The 24,528-nt window shown below is 38.5% G+C and overlaps 1 protein-coding gene across 3 annotated transcripts in view; it reads right to left on the reverse strand.

Annotated features, from left to right (window-relative positions):
• The window catches only part of TRPC6 (transient receptor potential cation channel subfamily C member 6), a 140,759-nt gene that overhangs the window by 50,622 nt on the left and 65,609 nt on the right, over window positions 1-24,528 (reverse strand). For all 3 annotated transcript variants that reach the window (XM_025358518.1, XM_025358517.1, XM_025358516.1), the window contains exon 2: window positions 3,361-4,135. In XM_025358518.1, coding sequence (XP_025214303.1) covers window positions 3,361-4,135 — 775 coding nt within the window. The remainder of the gene's footprint in view (window positions 1-3,360; window positions 4,136-24,528) is intronic.

Raw genomic sequence — 24,528 nt, forward strand, 5'->3', positions numbered from 1 at the left:
AACAAATTCTAAAATTTCATATATATGTGTGTTATATATATTTTATTTATATATGATATATATGTTGATATCTATATAAAGCGATTTTAAGAGACTTTACAATAATAAAAAGCTATAATATGAGGAATCACATTTGTGAAGGAAATTGGACTGAAAATATAACCTCAGGAGTAAAAGGAAAGATGCAGCTATTCTGAACATTAAAGATGTTGTTCGCTTAGTTGATGGTGGGCATGAAATCATTATAACATTTAGAGTCCTTTGCATGTATCTGAAGGAGAACTGAAGAGTTCTATTCTTAAATGGCAATATGTATGCCATGCAGAAATCATATCCCTTAAAAACATTTATGCTTACAGAAGACAAAAAATAGATATTAATTTTAAACTGTGCAAATGAACACATGAACACAGAGTTTTTCAAACATCTTTCAGATGGAAAGGGAGCAAAATACATACATACATACATACATACATACATACATACATACCATGAACAGGGAGGATCTCCTGTGGCCAATGCAATCTCTCAGGTCCCTGTGAGGCTGACCAGGCCTAAGCTATCCAGCCTCAGTGACATTTATTTCCTGAGACTCTAAGGGAGTTGACTATTTAAAATGATTAAAAAGAAAAAAAAAAGACCGAAAGGGTATGTGCTGGCATGTTTGTGGTGTATCAGTGTTTATTTCTTGACGGCCAAAATTAGGAATGATTTTTAAAGCTTCCTTCATTTTTATATTATTATTTTCTAACATGGTGATATATTATTTAAAGTAAGAAAAAAAGTTATTTTTAAGGGCAGAAGCAGCAGACTCAGCAGCAAACCTCACCTCAGAGACATCAACTTCTCTATTCCTGTAAGGTCCCATCCTGCTGTAAACTGAGGCTGGGATGCTGGGACAAGAGTGAGTGTCGCAGTAGCCATGGGTGGTGGGGGAATGCGATTTCTCTGTTAGTTTACACGTGAAGGCAAGGGAGGCTCAGCCCTGTATGCAGCAAGGCTGTCCAAACTAATCTCAGAGAAAAAGAGTATTTGTTTTAATGCGTGATACCTGGCAGGGAAGAAATCTTTTCTTGTTTGTTTTTGTAAAAAGGCCTTAAAAATCAAGCCAACAACTGCCCTTTCTCCTTGTGCAATAATTTTGAGTCAGGTTTCTAATTATAAAAATTGTCAAGTTCTAGGATATACTTTTTAAACTGCTACTCTTGTTTAACAGTAATCAAATTTTTGAAAGTGATTTTTAAAAGACATTAATAACATACTCCTAAATACATTCATGTTTTCGGTTAGATTTATCTTTTCCTTGCCTTGAAACCTTCACAGAGGCAGGGCATTAGAAAAAGGTATGCATGTTCAGAGGCTCTGGGTAACTGCTCAAGACAATGGAGCAAATAGAGAAGCATAAATGGGAGGAAAGTGGCTAATCCATACACTTCACACTGATGAGAGCAGAAAGAAGGGTGTGATGAACAAACAGAAGAATGTCCAGATCTTTACGTCTTCATCATCATGTGGAGGCCTCAACATTTTGCAATGCATTTAGGGACCATGAAGGGTTTACATCCTGGTTAAATGTGATTCTTCCCACCTTTGAGCCACTAGCCCCCTCCTCACTCCATAAGGTCATGCCTAATATGATAGTTACTACACACAGATCTTTTCTGTCACATTGGATTATAAACTAATTGAGGACAGGATTGCTGACTGAATTATCTTTGTATTTTGTACTGCCTCGCCATCCTCATCCTCAACTATCCCCAATAAAAAAGAGCAGGGACTCAAAAGATGCAGGCAAGTGAATTAATGAACAAATAAAGAATATAATAGTCTTCAGTGGTTTAGAGAAAGCATGTAAACAAGGATACAGTAAAGCAAACAGAAATGTTGAAATTAGGCAAATTTAGTAATATAGATTTTGAAAATAATATTCATCAGAGTTCAAAATGCTTTAATTTGAATCGGGTGAATTTCTCTGTGTCCTAAGATTCAAGCAAAAAGTAGGTAAGAATCTGAGACAGGGTTGAAAAGGACCATTTGCTTGTCTTGCCCTGTTAGCTGCCAGGTAGCTGCAGGAAAACACCTTCCTCTACCTTGAGAGCCAATCACATACTGAGTGTTTCCGTAGCCATTTCCTCTTTCTATCCTTTCTGGATAGACTGGACCTGAGGATAGATGGACACATGACATCTGATACTGGGGTGAAACATCAGTGACAGTGGCACCAAGAAGCTGCCCAGGAAAGCCTGGGCTGCAATACCTCAAGAACAGAGTACAGAAAAACAAGCCTTCTCACAGCATATAGAATAGAAAAAAATGAAACCAATATTCACTTTTGTAAAACATTGTACTTGATGAATCAAACCTGTTTCCAACCTGCATTATTTAGTAAAGGAGATAAGCACATCATAAATAACAATAATCCATGGTAAAAGGTGATGGGCACTAGAAGATAGATCAGAACTACCTCAAACAGGTAGAGGGAGTTTAGAGATAGCCGTAGGGAAGATCTTGGCTAGGGATGCAAGCTTTCATCCTCTCCATATGTAGCACAGCCCATATGGACAATGGCAGCATCTGACACCATTTATCTCTCCATATACCTCTTATTAAGAGATTGACTGGTCAAAGTTCTAATTTCCTACTATTTTATATCTCCAATCTTTTGCTTTTGCTGGTACCTTGGCCTAAAGTATCTTTTCTGTCGTTCTCTGCCTTCCAAAATCCTACTTGTTCCACCACATACAGCTGAAATGCCATCTTCCACATAACTTCCCTGCAGCCTAATAGGAATTAAATATTGTTTTCTCTGAATTTCTACAGTATGTTGCTTTTACCTCTACCTGGTAGTTTTATTTTTTATTCATGTGTGCATTTGTCTCTCAAGTCAACTGTGACTTCCTTAAGCTTATTCTTCTTTCTGACCTCAACAGCATCTATCACTGTGCTCTGAACATAGAAATAGTGTTTTCTGGGAGGAAAATGCCTGGACTTTTCAGAGAGCACTATACCTGGATTCTGAACCCAGCTGTGTCATTTCCCATTTGTTGATCTTGGGCATTACCAAAACTTTCTATGCTTTCATTTACCCATCTAGACAGGAACTAATAATGTCTCCTCAAGGGGGAGGGATAAAGATTAGACATAATAAATGTAAAATGTCTGGCAGACAGTAGAGCATCACTAAATGGTAGTGATCACAACTTTTGCTACAATGATTATAATAAAAAGCCTGTTGAATAAACTTATAAAATTACCTAGTGTCCACAGTAACCAGCACAGTGCTGAGCACATGGTGGAAGCTGATAAATACACCTTGACTGTGGCTTGTGGAGGGTGAAGTCTCTGTTGTTAATGACCTACCTTGAACTCTTTCTCAATATTGGCCAGCACTGCCAGTTCATTGCTGAGTTCTAAAGCCGTCATGACTGGATCTTCACTAGACAATGACAGGTAAGCCGGACTTGCCAGGCCTTTATAGGCATTAATCCTAGATCTGGAGTGGCTAAACGAGTCATGCTTCTGTTTCTGGTTGCAGTCATTGCACTTGCAGAAATAATCATGAGGCCGTTCAATCCTAGCACCCTTCCGCAGGAGGGTGTGCACAATTTCATATTCCTGGCAGTGGGCAGCCAGAATGATTGGAGTCACATCATGGGAGAACCGTGTCCCATCTTCATCATAGGCATAAAAATCATCTTGCTGGAGTTCAGACTGGCTAGGGCTGGTTGCTAACCTCTTGCCTTCAGCAAAAGCTGGATGACTGAGAATTGCTTCCACAATCCGAACATAACCTTTACTAATAGCTAGAAGCAAAGCATCCCCAACTCGAGAGAGGTTTTCTTTCTTGAGAAGAAGTTCTGTAATTTCCAGATGCTCATTGGCCACTGCCAACTGTAGGGCATTCTGGCCCATGTAATCCACACAGTTAACGTTCAGTGAGTGGCATTCTTCTAACATCTTCCGCACCACTGGGACGTTACCATATTCAGCTGCATCTAAAAAGCGTTCCTCCTCTATAGATAGGCTTGTTGAGCGATCACTAAACATGTATGCTGGTCCTCGATTAGCTAACCTTCTCCCCTTCTCACGGAGAACCGTCTGCCGCCGGTGAGCCAGTCTGTTGTCAGATCCCCGGCTGCAATAAAACAGAAAGATTGTAAACAAATCATATTAAGAGCATTTTAGTGTGCCAAATGACTTGCCATTCATCTAATACAATCCTCAAGTATATTAGATGTTGTCTCATCATCTCTAGACCTACTATATTATAAAATGAAGATGCATTTATTTGTTAATGGATTCCAAGAACTTCACGTCTAAGAAAGCCAAGCACTTTACAGATTTTAACATTCCAATTTGGGGTGGAGACTAGCAATTGCCATAATTACTCTGTGCCATTCAAATAGAAACTAATGTACTATAGATGGTATAGACTTAGGAAAGATGGACTCTTTTATTCATAATCAGTCACAATGTGATAGAGAATATAAGACTACATTTTAAGAAGTAGAGACAATAGCAAATCCAGCCAAGCTAACAATTATTTATTGAGTCCCTCTGATGCCAGGTCCAGGAACTGTATTAGGTCCAAGAAAGCCAATAGTGGAAAAAAAAAAAAAAAAAAAGATGCTTTTTCCTGCCTCTACAAGTCTTACAGACTAAAGGGAGAGATGGGCAATCAGCATATTGATTTGTTATCAGCTGCTTAATTATAATGATAAGCTTATAGTGGGGCACCTATCCCAGATTCTGAGGGAAAATGACAAGCTGAAAATGGAAGTATGAGTAGAAGTCAGGTGAGAGTGTTTTTTGGGAGGGTGAGACAGAGGTTGGGTATAGGTAGAAAGTTTTCTCTAGCAGAGGTATCAGCTAGATGTTAGAGTATAGGTTTCATTAATATGGGCAATAAATGCTTGAACTTTGTTGTCCTAAAAATCACTGCAAACCTGGAGAAAATTGCGATCAAGGTGTCAGGTAGGAAAAAACACTTTTGTGGTGCAGGCAGTGGTCAGAGCAGTGGCCAGCCTTCAATGTAGTCCTTCAATCTGTTATTAGAAGGGAAAGTGAGCCGGGTGCTATGGCTCATGCCTATTATCCCAGGACTTTGCAGGGCCAAGGTGGGCAAATCACTTGAGCCCACGAGGTCAAGACCAGCTTGGACAACATGGCAAAACCCCATCTCTGCAAATAATAGAAAAATTAGCGGTGCATGGCGGCACATGCCTGTAGTCCCAGCTACTCAGGAGGCTGAGGCAGAGTATCAGTTGAACCCAGGAGGTCAAGGCTATAGAGAGCCATGATTCTGTCTCTGCACTCGAGCCTGGGTGATAGAACAAAATCCTGTATCAAAGTGGGGCGGGGGGGGGGGGAGGGGATGTGATTCTTCCTCTGATCAAAATGCTATAATGAAGATTTTTTTGTTATTAATTGATAACTTTGTGTCTTAAGGTCTTCTGAGCTTGAAGGGATCTCATTACAATTAGAGGTTCAACTCTTACCGGTATCACTAACTGAACCCAAAGAAGGCATGCTTTTGCAGAACTGGGACAGGGCCAGGTTATAGGGGAGGCTAAAGAGAAAGTAAAAGGTGTGATAAATGAGTATTGTTTCTTCTCTTTATGAATGTTCCAAGATTCATCCCTCTTTAAAAACTGTCACAAACTTCCCAGTATAAAGAGGACAATAAAAAGATCCAAGGACCTCATAAGCCATCTTTCCCTCCAATATGTTCAGGTCTGGAGAATCTTAGTTGCTTTCCCTACTGGCCTTTATCAATCTTGATTCCACGTCTCCAGACAATGCTGTCTGTGGCAGTGTAATGGCCAGGAATAGAAAGGAAGACAGTAAAGTCTCAGCAACTCACAAACAAATTTTACTTCTTGGAGGAGCTTGAAGAGTATGCTGCCATATTCACAAATATTTTTCATAGATTTTCATTCAACAGTGATTCCTTTAGCTACCCAAGGCCCATTTAAAATCAACCAAACTGATGTTTTTTTAAAGAGATAACTTTGTAAGTTTCAAAAATGACATGAAGGACCAATATCAAATTATACAATATAATAATAATTTCCAAAATGGGTCAGTAGATAATATATATGCAACTTTTATTATAAAGGAATAGCATCTGTGACTATTTTGTCCTGTAGCTATTACTTTATTTTTAATTCCATTTTTTATTTTAGTGAAGTTATACATGTGCATATTTTAATTTATTCTCTCCATGTCTTGATCTCCAGAGGTAATACATTTCAATTTAACTATTTTCGCTGGCTATTTTATAATTTTAAATGTTATAACCACATAGCTTTGGTTATATTGTTACTTCTTGATTTTTCAGGTTTGGCATTACCTATGGACTTCCCATTACACCATACCTTCACACTTCTCTCTCTTACACACACACACACACAGACCCCCTTCATGACGCCGTATCATTCCAGAATCATTATATCATGACTTTTTTTAGATAACTATTTACTGTTTAAAATATGACAATGCAAGTGCTAATCACAGCTAAGTGGTAAACTATAGTGTCTTTTCAGGTACAGCTTCCTTAAAAACTCAAACCTAGTAGGATAAAAATTCTCTTCATTTTCTCAGTGCTCTATATACATATGACTAATTCAATCAAACTCTCTTCTCCATCAATGTAAGTCTTATTTTAATACATTTGACATATTATGTGGGTATTTTTTTTTCAATTTTGGAAAATCTGGACCAGTTGCTGTTTAGACTTGATGTATGTATGTTGTCTTTGAATTTTCCTACAGTATCTCTCCAAGAATTCTCTTTACTTTGCTTCTGTGTATTGTAGTCCTTGTTTTCTGTATCCCAGATCTTCTTTTCTATGAGTTGACTTCTTTGTTCTAGTACAGCGAATCTTCTGACAGCTGCCTAATAAAGCATGCATAGGTGAATTTTTAAAGAAGGTGTACATCTAAAACTGACTTTTTCCTACCTCTAAACTTAACTGATAGTTTGGCTGGGTAGAGAATTCAAGTTGAGGATAATTTTTGGAGGGCTTGCTCTAATAAATTATAGTTTTATGGCTACTACTGAGAAGCATGATGTAATTTTGATTCTGGATATTTTCTTTGTCTCTGGTGTTCTAAAATTACATGGTTGTTTATTGAAGGGAGTCTCTTCTTCACAGTGCTGACCATTTAATCTGGAAAAAAAATGTGTCCTTTTCTAAGAAATATTCTTGCCCTATTTATCTGATCATTTTGTTTCCTGTTTCCAATGTACCATTTCTGGAACTCCTCCTTTTTGGATTGGACATCTTGGAATTGTCCTTTAATTTTCTTATCTTTTCTCTTTCCAATTATTTATGTTCAATATTATTTATTATATTCTGGGAAATTTCTTCAACTTTAGATTATATCTATGAAAATTATATTTTTGATATTCAAAAAAACCTTATTTTCAAATGTTACTTTTTATAAGACTTTTCTGCTTTTAAAGGCACAAAAATTTTCTCTTCTCTCTCTGGGGATGTTAATGATAAAGACTGCACAGATCACAATTCAGAGAACTTACTCCTGAGTTGCTTATTTGTGTTTGCTTGCTTTGGTCTCTGTATTTCATAGAATTTTTCCTCATATAGCTAGTGATTCTTAGTAGCTATTCTTTGCTTCTTTTTAAAGAAATATTCCTTATAATGTCTTTTCTAAGAGAGTATAATTTCCCCTTATAAAAACTAGACTGAGCCTAATGTTGGTTTTGGCAAAAGGTGATTCCTGAGTAAGGGGTGAGTTTCTAGAAGAATCACATTATTTCTGAGTTAACAAGATGGATGAGGTAGAAGAGACAGGAGATCATCAAGGTTTGTTACATGAGGAACCATCCATCATCTTCCTGCTGAAATTCTTAACCCTCTTCCCTTCTCTCTGTCACTTTTCTGGCTTCTACTAACCTCTTTAGGTTTTCACTTCCTCTCTCTTATCTTCTGTATTTATTGCTTTGCATAGTTTCTATTGTAGACAAGAGGAAGTTCAAAAATTAGGGGGAGAGACAATATCTTCCAAACATGAAGAATGCTTTGAAAAAGAAAAACTGTAAAATTAAGGGTGAAAAAAATAGGATCAGGGATCTATAAAAGTAAGATGAAAGAACTGGGACTGAGAACTTGCAAGATAAGTTCTCATGTAACTAAAAAAATGACACAAAACTGACACAAAATAGTAACATACTAAAACATCAAGAACAAGCCTCCATTTTGTTCATCCATTAAAATGGGAGAAACAATTATTCTGACTTATCTCAACAGACTATGCCTCCTGTGTAGCTGGGCTAAAGGCACATGCTACCTCGCCCAGCTAATTTTTGTATTTTTTTGTAGAGACGGGGTCTCGCCATATTGCCCAGGCTAGTCTCAAACTCGTGGGCTCAAGTGATCCTCCCACCTCAGCCTCCCAACATACTGGGATTACAGGTGTGAGCCACCACACCTGCCCTTTGTTTGTCTTTTTAAAGAAAGAAAAATAATAATTAGCAACTTTACTTATATCTCAATTTTTAATCTGGTTTACAAAACTTTATTTTTTCATCCAATACTAAGTTTACATTGAGCTAAATAGAATGTCTGAGTTGTGACATCTTTTATTCTAAAATTTAAAAATAACAATCTATGATTTTCCTTCCCATTTATTTGAAAAATGACAAGTGCTATCTTGGCAAGCCACTAATCCTAATGATGTGTCCTATTTCCTTCTAAATTACTATCGCTTTTGTACTTATAACTTCTTGAAGGAACAGCAAAGATATTTCAGTAGAATTTTGTTTTTTCAGTTTTAAAGCATCTTCTGTCTTAGTTGTTGTGACCACACATATTAATCATATGCAATCATATAATTTTCAGATACATTTTTATAAAAAGTCCTGGATTATCATAATCTCTTTAGCACTCTGTGAACTATATATGAGTCTGTGACAGAATTACAACTCTGTCATTCTATATCTGAAAAGCCAGAATGTATCTGATACATTTTTGTTTGTTTTTGCTGATTTTAGGAATATTACAACTGCAGGCACAATGAATTTTTATAGTTTTAGGCATATTACAAATGCAGGCACAATGGATTCGGCACCCCTTGCATGAGCAGTGAACACAGTAAAAGCTGCTCGCATGTTGTTGACAGAACAAAACGCATGCCTTGCTGCTCTCCTTAGCTTTCTTAACTGCAGCCTGGAGAAGCAATACAAGATTCTATTTGTATTTTTATGTCACAAGTGGTGTCGCTTAATCCCTGCCTCTCCTACGCAAAAGTAAAATGTGTAAAACAACTTTTTAAGTAATAGGTATTTGAAAGCAATTCAAGAAAGATGAATTACTAGATGTTACTAGATTATATTACAAACCTCTCTGCAAATGGTTTTTATAAAACTATGTTGTAGAATTTTACATTAATAGCCAATGAAACCCAGCAAAATCATCTATTAAAAAGAGGAACAACTCAGCCCATAGCTCCATAGCACTACTTCAACAAAAGACATGTTCACTACTTCAACAAAAGACATGTTCATTGCAGCTCAAGGGCGCACTTTTCAAATACAGCTCTTCTATTTATGAAAATACTTATTAAGAAATTTTCTTCACCCATTTAGCCACATTTAGCATGGTTAAAAGCTTAGTAACCTCCATTTTCATGGCTGTATTTTTATAAGGTGTTTATCACAACATATAAATATTGGTTCTAAGAAAGAATATAACTAGCCACCACCCCTATGGCACTCACATATAGATTAGGTCATGAAAACCGTGTTTTTTACATACCTCATTTTCCTGATCCCTTTAGTGCTTGTTGCCCCACATAGTGAGAGATGGAATAATCCATCTCTATTGAAAATGCCAGCAATGTAAATTAGCTTCTGAGTAGAGTGGATTGCATGCTTGAGTCCAGAGCGCGTGTAGTAATTTTCTCTACTTCCTGTTCCACTACGATACACTTTTATCACATGGAACTGCTTTTATACAAACTAAGCTCCATATTAAGTACTCAGCTTAACTTCGACTTTGTGCTTTAAAAATCCTTACAAATATTTTAAAGCACAATTCTATTACAGCAGAAGTTTTAAAATTGTAAATGGAATGTAACTATTTCAGGCAGTGTGGTCAGCCACAAGAGTAATATAGATTCATCCTAGGAAAGTAAAAATAAAAGAAATTCCAGAATTCGCATTTTATTACACGCACAATTATCAATGGGAATAATTAGACTCAGATATTTAGAGAGTAACATTATACACAACTAGCAAGTTTGCAAACCACTTTAGGGAGAGGAATGAAATAAGTCATTGGTTCTCATTTTACAACACTGACACTGTTTTTGCCCTGACTACTTAATCTCTGGGCACATACCCTAGGCCCTTCCTCTGGGGTTGAGGAAGCAATAAACAATTAAAGTGGTTTTCCTTAGTCCTATGAGAGCAATGATGACTTTGCCTTATTCACACTGAATTCACCCCTCTTTGCAGAGGGACACACTGTAAACTCTCAGAACATAACTGTGGAATACATTAATCCCTCCTGTCAAAGGAGTGAAGTTTAAAGCCTGTTTGTTCCCTATTAAACTGACTGCAAATGACTTCAATGTACAACCCTACACAGAAAAAAAGGAACAAAATACAAAGGTTGAGCCACAGTGTGTTCTAGTGTATATATAATATTTTATATTCATTTCAAATAAGTAGTGAGCTCAACAGGGGAAAAAGGAAGTTGAAAGCCATGTTTTTAATGGCATCCTTGTGACTTGTTCATGATCCAGAAGCAGAGATTTTCTTGACTTTAAAGGCAGAACTAGGGCCAGTCACGGTGGCTCACGCCTGTAATCCCAGCACTCTGGGAGGCCTAGGTGGGTGGATCACCTGAGGTCAGGAGTTTGAGATCGGCCTGGCCAACATGGTGAAACCCTGTCTCTACTAAAAAATACAAAAATTATCCAGGCATGGTGGTGGGCGCCTGTAATCCCAGCTACTTGGGAGGCTGAGGTGAGAGAATCGCTTGAATCCAGGAAGCAGAGGTTGCAGTGAGCCGAGATCACACCACTGCACTCCAGCCTGGATGATAGAGCAAGACTCAGTCTCAAAGAACAAAACAAAACAAAAAAATAAAAATAAAGCCAGAACTAATATTTTCTTACCCTGTTCTCTCTCCCTCTTGTTTACACTGTACATAGAGTGTGAGCATCCATCTTCACAACGCACTACCAAATCCCTTGAACTTCCAAATAGTCTTCTAGATAGCAATTCTTTGTTTTGATTCAATTAGTTTCAATTTTCCCCATGAACTCTTCTCATTTCTTCAAATATGAACTTTCTGTTTGATCAGTCACACTACATCACACCCTGCCTTAGTATTCTATGAATGAAATGATAAGAGCCTGAGCTGCTTGTCACTTTCAGTCAGGAGCCAGCTAAAGTATGACTGAAAAATGTCAGGTGCATGTAACAAATTTTTGGTTTGTGTGTATCATCAATTGACATTTTTTTTGTATAAATTAGAACTCAAACTGTGTGAGAGAATGAAATTGTGAGTAAATAATGGAAGTTATAGGAACTTGCCTTTTTATAAAACAACATCTGAAATGTCATTGTTCCCTTTTAGCTTCTCCTTGGTGGTTTAATTTATTTCATGTGTCATGTCTTCCTACTTTGAAATGCTCTTTGGAAGAGTTCTGGGGCCAGACATTTATGGTGAGAATAATTAAGGACAAGTTGAGGGAAACTGAGAACTGAGTCCTTGGGGATCTGAACTTGAGAAAACTTTGGGGAACCTTGCAAAACATTTGGAAGAACAAAGCTTTAAGAACAAAATAGAGTACTCTTGGGAATATTAAAAAGTTTCTGTGTAATACTAGCAAACTATATCCAAATTATCTCATCAAAGAAGAGGTTTAAATTCTTTGCTTCTATTATCAATGACTGCCATAATCATGTGTATTACACAAGCATTTTCCAATTCCACAAATATCCTGTGTATAAGATAGATTCCGGGGAGGAAAAAACATACTTCAATTAGAAGACAATCTAAAAAAGTTAATGAAGGAACTCTAGGAGTATGTGTTCCGAAGTTAGGGAAATCCAACATGGCACCATGCAGTACTCACATCTAGGACAATGTAGGCTTAAGTCTGAAGGGGTATAAGGAGGGAACAGTTACCAGAACAGGATAACTATAAGACAAGGGACACTTGACAGTGGCCCCGACCTTCTATAAAGGCTGACAGCCCACCATCAAGGAGAGAGCCAAGGGAACTGATACTCTGACCTCACTCTCCTGCCCTCTGATATCTCACAAGTGCCTCTGATGGGCTGAACTCAGCCCAGTGCTGGGGGACAAAGAAGCCCATTGATGCAGTCCACACAGGTCTGCTCTGGCGCTATTGCCACAGTCAGAGAACAGTATGCAAAGCATGAAGAGTAGGCCAAGAGGACCAAGTCAACAACACCCAGCATGTGCTCTATATACGATAATTTGACTTTGCCATAATTAACTCCTTGCTCCGGTGATGACTGCACTAAAATCTCGGAAATCATCACTAAAGAACTTATCTATGTAAAACACAACCTGTTCCCCAAAAAACCTACTGAAATAATTTTTTAAAAGATTTTAAACTACTAGAGAGAGAGAGAGAGAGAGGGAGAGAGAGAGAGAGAGGAAAAGAAATTACTGATGAAAACATATGCACCAAAAAAATGGTAAGTGTATTTTTGATGATGAGTAATTATGGCATCATCAGTTCACACCTTTCTGAGCTTATTTTTCCCTTCTTTAAGCTGTCAGGAAAGACATCCACATTCAAGTTCATGCAGTCCATTATCTTAAAAAATGAATCTGTAACTAAGATTCATCCATAGAAATTCTAAGTTGATGTTCATATGAGGCTTAGGATGAACAACTCTGATGTGGAGGGTGAGAAGAAGGATAATCTGATGTCATAGAAACATTCAAAATGTGAAGAGCACAAGCTGAAGCTACTGATTACCAGAGATAATGGTGCTGAAGAAAGACTTTAAATAATAGGTCTGGAACATGCTCTAAATCTCCACAATGGGGGACAGCTCCAAATGCTCACAGTACAGGTTTCAGTCTGTATGAGACTGCTATGTCTAATAGAGTACATGGACAGAGAAATTGGCAGGACCATTCAGCACAGAGCTTTCATTTATTGAAACCAAAATTGTGAAATGCTCTTCTTTGCTGATGTGGTATGATTTCAGACATCTTTATCAACCCTCACACCCACCACCACTGGGATCGTGACAGTTCATTCATTCATTCATTCGTCAATTCAAATATTTACTGAACCTCAGCTTCAACATGTTCTAGGTACTGTGTTAGGCACATGGGAGTACAGCCAGAAAAAAATAGGGTATGGCAGAAAAAAAGAGAATAAGCAAAAGATTACAGGGTGATGAATGTTACCAAAAAGGAAGTAGTGTGGCATATAAATGATTAGCAAACAGTTTTCAACCCAATCGGAAGGTCCCGGAAAGCCTTCTGAGGACATGTCACTTAGCCTAAGAATGAAGGAGAGTTAGTTGAGAGGAGGGAAGAGGAGACTCAGCCTGCAGGCAGAGAAAATCACAGTTGTATAAGTCAGCAGCCCAGAAAAAACCCTGAAAAATGTTTATTATGGCTGGAACACATGAGAGTTCCCATCCCCAACACGATTTCTGGTTCCGGGCTCAGTTTAACTAAAGGTCTAGCACTCAGGTTTAGAAGCGAAACATCCACTGATATTCACAGTTTAGCACTTAGCACTTCCACCATAGGGCAGAAAGGTGAACATTTAGGTAATTCCTTAACAGCTCAGGATTCAAATTTAGGAGATTCAAGCTTCAAAACTCAGAGACTGGATTGCCACCCCACAAGGTTTTGTTCTGAGGGGTTTGGAGCTTTTACAATTCAAGATCTCAAGTTGAGAATAACTGTGGACAAATTGAGGGAAACTGAGAACTGAGTCCTTGGGGACCTAAACTTGAGAAAACTTTGGGGAACCTTGCAAAATATTTGGAAGAACAAAGCTTTGAAGAAAGATAGACTGAGTTGGGAATCCTTACTCTGTCAGGTACTACCTGTGTCATCCCTCTCAGCCTCGGATTCCTTAACTGTAAAACTGGAAAGAGAACAGCATCAAGGATGGCAGTTACCTGTTAGGGTTACTATGAAATTGGTGATTTGTGGAATTCTGCTTAAGGTAATTCAATGCCTCATCTGTCATGGACCTCAAATCCTTCTTAATCATAATTATTCAAGACTTTCCAGTTTGAAGATGCTCTGCTTATTAAATGAGATAGAAACTAAAAAATCATTAAATGGCTTCTCTTCCTTTAATGCCAGCTGTTAAATCTGCACCACGTGTCCAAAGAACACAGTTTGATCCCCCTTTTTTGTTTTTGTATTTTCCCTTGCTGTGATGTCAACATGGCCAAAAGGGCATTATGCTTTTAATCTTCAGAACACTCTGTGCTTTGTTTTGCTACCACTGTTCTTAAAGTGTGTTCTATTCTTATACCTTCATCTCTGACTATATGTTTCCCTTTCCCTTCTAACCTGTATTCTTTAAACCTGAACTTATCTTTGAATTCCAGTGCCAAGCACAGAGCCAGGCACAAAATGTTTTATGCATCTACAAATGAATAAAAAAGCAATAGAAAAAAGAATATGAAAAGAAAAATGAGTGGAGAGCACCCTAGTTTGTCACAGTTTTAGGAGTTTCTCAAACTATTTTACTCCCTATCAAAAACGTTTTTAAAAATTAGATAGAATTTCGCTTATCGATCAATAATCAAATGCATAACAACATACTACTACACAAACTACCTCTACTGTCAGAGTTAAATTTTGCAAGGAAGTGTATCCTGTATTTACCAAGTAAGTTCTCAGTAGTCATAATTGTATTTTATTCACAGTATTTTAAACTAATTTTTACCTGTCATAAAGTGAAAGGTACTTACCCACCCTAAGTAAAAATGAAATATAGCAATTCGATGGAGTTTGATTTTTGAGTATACTAATTGTGTCAAGTAAATTATAAGTTTACTATATATTTACCCGTTTCTCTAGCTTTATCAATAAAAATATTATATAAACTTGTAAGTACACATATATTAAATTAATTTGACTAAGGCTAGGAGGATAGAAACTGATATTTATTAGAAGTTTTTACTACGACCAAATAACTTTATAGGTGTTATTTTATTTAATTTTCACAGCATTTGGTGAGGCTAGCTTTGTTATTTCGCTACATGAAGAAATGTTTGGAGATCACTCCTGAACAGGCATGGCAATATAAGGAAAAACGTTTGGGGGCTTTCTTTGTTTTCTGAATTTCTTTCATAATGCAGCTGAAGGGGAAAAAAAAAAAAAAAAAAAAGCAGAGTTTCAATATCCCCTCCCCCAAAACTGTGAACATTTGTGGATTTCAACAATACCTAGAATTGGTTATAAACTGGTTGATATCTAGAAACTTCCCTCTTAAGTTCATGCTGGCAATGAGTGGTAAGGCAAGACTGTAAACGTAGGTTTGCAGATGTCCTTTTTCATTTTTTTAATCTTATTTTTTATTATTGTGAAGCACACATGCTGAAAAGAACTACAATTTTAAGATTAATAACAAAATTAACATCATTTTCCTACCTATCTCCACTTAAGAACGTGATCACTGATCACTTTGAAGACCTCTGTGTGCCTGTTTAAATTATTATCTTCCCCTGAACCCCAACAACCAACCATTATCTGGTTTTTATGTTAAGAATTCTCTTATTTTTTTATAGCTTTTCCAGCTTTGCATGCCCTAAACAACACAAATTAGCTCAAAAAAAGTAAGTACTTAGCACAAACTTGGTAGAATAAGGAAGGGACTGCTACACTCTTAGAGGAAGACTCTTAAAATAAGATAAGCAGAGCAGAGTCTGTGGTTCATTATCTGGCTCCAGCTTCCCTGAGTGTTTGTAAGAGCCCCTGTAGGTTGGTCAAAGGCTGACCATGAATTTCATCCTGGAACACAGGGCTCCTCAGAGCTGCAGCAGCTGGCAGGGTAGCCAGCAGGGCATCTGGCCATGCATCTGCTGCTCTCTACTCCCTACTCCGCTATAAAAGAGCAGGTCAGAACACATTACCTCAGAGGCGAGAGAGGGCTCACCCTCATTGAACTCTTCCACATTGCCTTTAGGAGTAAGGTTGTCAATCAAGGTTTTTTGCGATGTTTCCCCTTTTGCCCATATTTTTAAAAAATCAATTTTACAAAAGCAAAACACTGAAAGCTACCTAATACGAGCAGCCAGTAGCTGGAAAGCTACCCATTATGTTGAGCCAATAATGGAATTTGTCTATATCCATTTGCAGCTGTATTCAACTTTCAGGGATGTGATCAATGTGCCTCTACTTAGAATAGTGTGTTCAAGCTATAAAAGTTATATGACTTCCCTAAAGGAAGGTGAAAAGGAAAACAAATTCAGTGAAACTAGTGAAGCCATTGCTTTGGTACACCATAAAGCAAATCTAGTTGACTAAAGCCTTGGTGTTTTGGTACAACATGAAAAAAAAGTTCTATTTTCCATGGACAAGTGATTCTTACCCTTTTTCTCTTATGGTAAGAACTCTCGTTTTCAGTCTTTACAGATATAACTCAAACCATTTTTACTAATTGTATTTTTATTCCTATGCTAGTAAATTTAAATTTGAGAACTCTGCTGAAGGCTCATATTTCCTCTATGCATCCTACTCAGTGATTCTTTATTACTGCCATTAGTCACTGACTGAATGCTAGTTATTTAAGTGTTTGCATGCATGGAATACATTTCTACATTACTTCCACTTTACCCACCAAAGTAATAATGATAGACCTACAAATTGTAAGTACAAGAAGGGTACTTAAAATTGTCTGTTTCAACCTTGTCACCTTTCAAGTACCTTTTTAAGTATTCCTAGAGGAGGGAGTATATAAAAATTATTAATTATATAGTTAATTTCTACCTGAGGAAACCAAGATACAAACTAACTTGCCCAATGTTAAACAGCTGCTTAGAACCCTGAGCTGTTAATTCATTTTTATTCCAAAATGCTATTACCTAAAAACAAATGTTATTGAAAGGAAATTAGTTTCTGGTCCTGTTAAGGAGAATTTTCTTATGATGAAGATCCAATTCAATAAACAACATATTCTTCCTTACATATTCCCATAGCTGGTGTTAAATTTGTTCCCATTTATACTGTGGCCAAATAAAAGCAGAAGAATTGGCCTAGATTAAGAAGTTGTTTGAGTCAATATTCCTCAGATCTTGGCTGGAGCCCCGAGTTGTGATATACCAGTATATCTGCTCATGAGATGTTATTGTGGAACTTAATCAATAGAATCAGCCAGATTTTTGCCACCATTTCAGTTGAAAGAAAAGCATCATTTGCCCTCTTTGGTCTTCTGTTTCCTTGCTTCTAAAGTAATCTCTCTTCTGCACAGCAAAGGATACAATCAATAAAGTAAAGAGACAATCCACAGAATCGAAGAAAGTATTTGCAAACTGCCCCTCTGACAAGGGATTAATAGCCAGAATATATAAAGTGCTCAAACAATCATATAGGAAAAAAATTAATAATCTAATCAAAAAATAGGCAATATATTTGAATAGACATTTCTCAAAAGAAGACATACAAATTGCAAATAGGAATATGAAAAGATACTTAACATCACTGATCATCAGAGAAATGCCAATATTACAATGAGATGTCATCTCACCCAAGTTAAAATGGATTACATCCAAAAGACAGCTAATAACAAATGTTGGTGAGGATGTGAAGAAAAGGAAACCCTTGTACAGTGTTGGTGGGAATGTAAATTAGTACTATGAAGAATAGTTTGGAGGTTCCCCTCAAAAAACTAAAAATTGAGCTGCCATATGATCCAGCAATCCCACTGCTGGGTATGTACCCAAAAGAAAGGAAATCAGTATATCAAAGAGATATCTACACTCCCATGTTTGTTGCAGCACTGTTTACAATAGCTAAGATTTGGAAATAACCTAAGTGTCCATCAACAAATGAATGGATGAAGAAAATGTGGTACTTCTACACAGTAGAGGACTAGTTAGCCATAAAAAAGAATGAGATCCAGTCATTTGCAACAACATGGATGGAAATGGAGATATTATGTTAAGTGATATAAGCCAGGCAAGGAAAGACAAGCTTTGCATGTTCTCACTCATCTGTGGGAGCTAAAAATTAAAACAATTGAATTCCTGGACATAGAGAGTAGAAGAATTGTTACCACAGGCTGGGAAGGGTAGTGGAGGTTTGGGAGAAGTTGGGGATGGTTAAGGGTACAAAAAGGATGAAAGAATGAGTAAGACCTACTATTTGATAGCACAATAGGTTAACTATAGTCAATAATGACATAATTGTATATTTAAAAATAATGTGAAGAATGTAATTGGATTGTATGTAACTCAAAGGATAAATGCTTGAGGGGATGGATACCCCATTCTCCATGATGTGCTTATTTCACACTGCATGTCTATCAAAACATCTCTTGTACCCCATAAATATATATACCTACTATGTACCCACAAAAATTTTTAAAAATAATTTTTAAAAATAAAATTAAGATAAATAAAGCAACCTCTAAGGACCCTTCCAGTTAATACAACATTTAATTCTATTTCTCTGTTTTAACTAAGTGGAACATTTACCTTCATTTTCAACAGCTTTGAGGACAAAGACTAAGCTAAATAACCTAGTCAGGTGAGAACTTGGGGAAAACATGCTGCAAAACAATGTTCTCTCCCATATCTGCTTCACCCATCTTGTTCCTTATGTAAGTTAGTGGCACCTCAATTTTCTAGTTACTCAGAAAAAAAAAAAATCATGGTGGTGTCCTGGGCTTCTTTCTTTCATACTCCAAAACCATTTAATCAGGAAATCCTGCTTATTTTTCAAACTTCTGAGCTGTATCTCAAAATGTATCCAGAATCTGAACACCTCTTGCTACCACCACAGTCCAGGCATCTAGATACTAGATCTAGATTCGATGACCTGAAGACCTGGCACAATCTGATCTTTACTGAGCGAGGGTGTCAGACAGTTAAAAGAATCAGTACAATCTCACCTGTACTAATTCTCTTAACTCTCTGACCCCTTCACTCAGTCTCTCTGCTCCAGCCACACTGATCTTCTCGCTCTTCCTCAATGTACCAAGCATGCTTGTGCTTTTGCACTTTCTCTACCCTCTGCCTGGAAGCTTTTATCCTGATACCTGAGCACACACTCTCAATTCATTAGGGTATTTCTTTAGTTAGAAGTCACTGATATAGTTTGGATTTGTGTCCCTGCCCAAATCTCATGATGAATTGTAATCCCCAGTGTTGAAGAAGGGGCCTACTGGGAGGTGATTAGATCATGGGGGTGGATTTTCCCCTTTCCATTCTCATGATAGCGAGTTCACATGAGATCTGGTTGTTTAAAAGTATGTCTCACCTCCCCTTTCACCCTCTTCCTCCTTCTCTGGCTATGTAAGAAGTGCCTGCTTCCCCTTTGCCTTCCACCTGATTGTAAGTTTCCTGAGGCCTCCTCAGCCATGTTCCCTGTACAGCCTGCAGAACCTCTTTTCTTTATAAATTACTGAGTTTCAGGTAGTTCTTTAGAGCAATGTGAGAACGAACTAATATAGAAATTGGTAACAGAGAAGTAGAGCATTGCTATAAAGATACCTAAAAATGTAAAAGCAACTTTGGAACCAGGTAACAGACAGAAGTTGGAACAGTTTGGAGGGCTCAGAAGAAGACAGGAAGATGAAGAAAGGTTTGGAACCTCCTAGAGACTTGTTAAATTGTTTTGGAGGGCTCAAAAGAAGATAGGAAGATGAGGAAAGGTTTGGAACCTCCTAGAGACTTGTTAAATTGTTGTGACCAAAATGCTGATAGCAATATGGACAATGAAGTCCAGGCTAAGGTGGTCTCAGATGGAGATGAGGAACTTATTGAGAACTGGAGTAAAGGTCACTTTTGCTATGCCTTTTCAAAGAGGTTGGAGTCACTGTGCCCCTCCCTTAGGGGACTGTAGAACTTTGATCTTCAGAGTGATGGATTTAGGGTATCTAATGGAAGAAATTTCTAAGCAGCAAAGCATTCAAGATGTAGCCTGGCAGCTTCTAACAGCATTTGCTCATATACATGAGCAAAGGAATGATCTGAAACTGGAACTTATATTTAAAAGGGAGGCAGAGCATAAAAGTTTGGAAAATTTGCAGCCTGACCCTGTGGTAGAAAAAAAAAATCCATTTTTCAGGAAAGGAATTAAAGCTGGCTGTAGAAATTTGCATAAGTAAAGAGGAGCCAAATGTTAATAGCCAAGACAATGGGGAAAATGCCTCAAAGGCATTTCAGAGACCTTTGTGACAGCCCCTCCTGTCACAGGCCTGGAGGACTAGGAGGGAAGAATGGTTTCGTAGGCCAGGCCAAGGGCCCAGCTTCCCTATGCAACCTCAGAACACTGATCCCTCTTTCTCAGCCACTCCAGCTCCAGCTGTGGCTGAAAGGATCCCAGATATGTCTTAGGATGCTGCTCCAGAGGGTGCAAGCCATAAGCCTTGGTGGCTTCCATGACATGGTAAGGCTGCAGGTACAAAGAGGCAAGAGTTGAGGCTTGGAAGCCTCTGTCTAGATTTCAGAGGATGTATGGAAACTCTTCGATGTCCAGGCAGAAGTCTACTGCAGGGGAAGAGCCCTCATGAGGAACTTTTACTAGGGCAGAGGTAAGGGGAAATGTGAGGTTGGAGCCGCCACACTAAGTCCCCACTGGAGCACTGCTTAGTGGAGCTGTGAGAAGATAGTCACTGTCCTCCAGACCCCAGAATGGTAGATCCATTGACAGTTTGCACTGTGCACCTGGAAAAGCCACAGGTACTTAATACCAGCCCTTGAGAGCATCCATCAGAGCTGAACCTTGCTGAGCCACAGGGGCAAAGCTGCCCAAGGCCTTAGAAGCTCACCCCATGCATCTGTATGGCCTAGATATGAGACATGGAGTTAAATGAGATTTTGGAGTTTTAAGATTTAATGACTGCCCTGCTGGGTTTCAGACTTGTTCAGGGCCTATAGCTCCTACCTTTGGCTGATTTCTCCCCTTTGGAACAAATGTATTTACCCAATAACTGTACCCGTCACATCTTGGAAGTAAGTAACTTGTTGTTTACTTTACAGGCTCATAGGATGAAGGGACTTGCCTTATCTCAGATGAGACTTTGAACTGTGGACTTTTGAGTTAATGCTGAAATTAGTTAAGACTTTGGGGACTATTAAGAAGGGATGATTGTATTTTGCAATGTGAGAAGGACATGAGATTTAGAGGGGGCTAGGGGTAGAATAATATGGTTTGGATTTGTGTCTTCACTCAAATCTCATGTTGAATTGTAATGCCCAGTGTTGAAGAAAGGGCCTGGTAGGAAGTGATCAAATCATGGGGGTGGATATTCCCCTTACTCTTCTCATGATAGTGAGTGAGTTCTCACAAGATCTCCTTCTCTGGTCATGTAAGATGTGCCCGCTTCCCCTTTGCCTTCCACCATGATTGTAAGTTTCCTGAGGCCTCCCCAGCCATGCCACCTGTACAGCCTACAGAATTGTGAGTCAATTAAACCTCTTTTCTTTATAAATTACCCAGTCTTAGGTAGTTCTTTATAGCAATGTAAGAACAGACTAATACAGTCACCTTTTCACTAAGGCCTTCCCTGGTTATTATTTAAAAGTAAAATCTCAACCTCTAACGTTCCAGGTCTATATTCTCTTCTTTATTTTTTTCATCTTATCACTAACATCTGTACATTTGACTTATTTATCTTGTTTATTGTTTGTCTCTTTCATAAGAATGTAGGTTCTACGAAAGCATTTATTTTCCCCCAAAGTATTTCCAGGGCCTGCACCTGGTAGGTACTCAGCACATATCTGTTGAATGGATGAACGCATGCATAGAAATAACCTAGGTATCTATGTCTGCAAAGAAATGTTAGGCATAGCCTCAGTGCCAGCATTATAATAGAATTATTTGAGAAAATCCATAAAATTTGTAAAGCTCTATCAGACTAATTAGAAACAAAAATGATAGAAAACACAAATAGCCAATACCAAGAATGAGAGTTGATACCATTACAGAGTCTAGAGATGTCAGAAGGATTATAATATATTGTGGACTAATTTATGCCTATACATTTGACAGCTTGAATTGGCGAAAGACTTTTAGATACGACACCAAAAGCATGATTCCATGAACTTAAAAATTTGACAAATTGGGCATCATCAAAAGAAAGAATGCTTACTCTTCATGCTCTGATCTACCAAGGCACTTTTTTAGTATTCTTCAGACTTAAGGTCAAGTGAGTCTTTCTGGCAGTGGTTTTAGATCAACTTGTGGCTGTTCACTAGCTGTCTTTGCTTGTCCCAAAACAGGTCAGAGTGAAAGCAGGGAGCAGGAGGATGAGAGACCTGCATTAGGATTTAGCAGAGTTATTTCTTTTACTGGTCAGAGTAATTTTGAAATTGGTGTTTCTCTGTCTTCAAGTTATGCCATGGGCATGACATCTGTGAAGTTTTATTTCTCCTTTCTTAGTCTATATCATTTCTAAGATATATTAGAAAATGGAACTGAAAACTTGCCATTGTCTTCAACTATCTGTAATTTTCTCTTATCTTTCTTATAAAACATTTTAAATCAATAATAGCAGAAATAAAATATAGATTACATTAACCTTAATGGACTAAATCTTTGAAGAAACCAATTTGAAACTTCACTGGAGAGTAAAAAAGCAAAAATTCCACATTTTCTCTTAGTTTAGACAGGAGTTCATTTCACAGATACTTATTGTTAGCTGAAACTGAATAGAGCAAATTGAAAAAGACTAAACCAGGGGCGGAGCAAGATGGCCAAATAGGAACAGCTCCAGTCTCCAACTCCCAGCGCAAGCTACACAGAAGACCGGTGATTTCTGCATTTTCAACCGAGGTACTGGGTTCATCTCACTGGGGAGTGCCGGACGATCGGTGCTGGTCAGCTGCTGCAGCCCGACCAGCGAGAGCTGCAGGGCGAGGCATTGCCTCACCTGGGAAGTGCAAGGGGGAAGGGAATCCCTTTTCCTAGCCAGGGGAACTGAGACACACAACACCTGGGAAATCGGGTAACTCCCACCCCAATACTGCGCTTTAAGCAAACAGGCACACCAGGAGATCATATCCCACACCTGGCTGGGAGGGTCCCACACCCACGGAGCCTCCCTCATTGCTAGCACAGCAGTCTGTGATCTACCGGCAAGGCAGCAGTGAGGCTGGGGGAGGGGCGCTCGCCATTGCTGAGGCTTAAGTAGGTAAACAAAGCTGCTGGGAAGCTCGAACTGGGTGGAGCTCACAGGAGCTCAAGGAAACCTACCTGTCTCTGTAGACTCCACCTCTGGGGACAGGGCACAGTAAACAATAACAAACACAGCAGAAAGCTCTGCAGACGCAAACCACTCTGTCTCACAGCTTTGAAGAGAGCAGTGGATCTCCCAACACAGAGGTTGAGATCTGAGAAGGGACAGACTCCCTGCTCAAGTGGGTCCCTGACCCCTGAGTAGCCTAACTGGGAGACATCCCCCACTAGGGGCAGTCTGACACTCCACACCTCACAGGGTGGAGTACACCCCTGAGAGGAAGCCTCCAAAGCAAGAATCAGACAGGTACACTCGCTGTTCAGAAATATTCTATCTTCTGCAGCCTCTGCTGCTGATACCCAGGCAAACAGAGTCTGGAGTGGACCTCAAGCAATCTCCAACAGACCTACAGCTGAGGGTCCTGACTGTTAGAAGGAAAACTATCAAACAGGAAGGACACCTACACCAAAACCCCATCAGTACATCACCATCATCAAAGACCAGAGGCAGATAAAACCACAAAGATGGGGAAAAAGCAGGGCAGAAAAGCTGGAAATTCAAAAAATAAGAGCACATCTCCCCCGGCAAAGGAGCGCAGCTCATCGCCAGCAATGGATCAAAGCTGGACGGAGAATGACTTTGACGAGATGAGAGAAGAAGGCTTCAGTCCATCAAATTTCTCAGAGCTAAAGGAGGAATTACGTACCCAACGCAAAGAAACTAACAATCTTGAAAAAAAAGTGGAAGAATTGATGGCTAGAGTAATTAATGCAGAGAAGGTCATAAACGAAATGAAAGAGATGAAAACCATGACACGAGAAATACGTGACAAATGCACAAGCTTCAGTAACCGACTCAATCAACTGGAAGAAAGAGTATCAGCGATTGAGGATCAAATGAATGAAATGAAGCGAGAAGAGAAACCAAAAGAAAAAAGAAGAAAAAGAAATGAACAAAGCCTGCAAGAAGTATGGGATTATGTAAAAAGACCAAATCTACGTCTGATTGGGGTGCCTGAAAGTGAGGGGGAAAATGGAACCAAGTTGGAAAACACTCTGCAGGATATCATCCAGGAGAACTTCCCCAACCTAGTAGGGCAGGCCAACATTCAAATCCAGGAAATACAGAGAAC

Source organism: Theropithecus gelada, chromosome 14, assembly GCF_003255815.1.
Source record: "Theropithecus gelada isolate Dixy chromosome 14, Tgel_1.0, whole genome shotgun sequence".
Taxonomy (NCBI): Eukaryota; Metazoa; Chordata; class Mammalia; order Primates; family Cercopithecidae; genus Theropithecus; species Theropithecus gelada.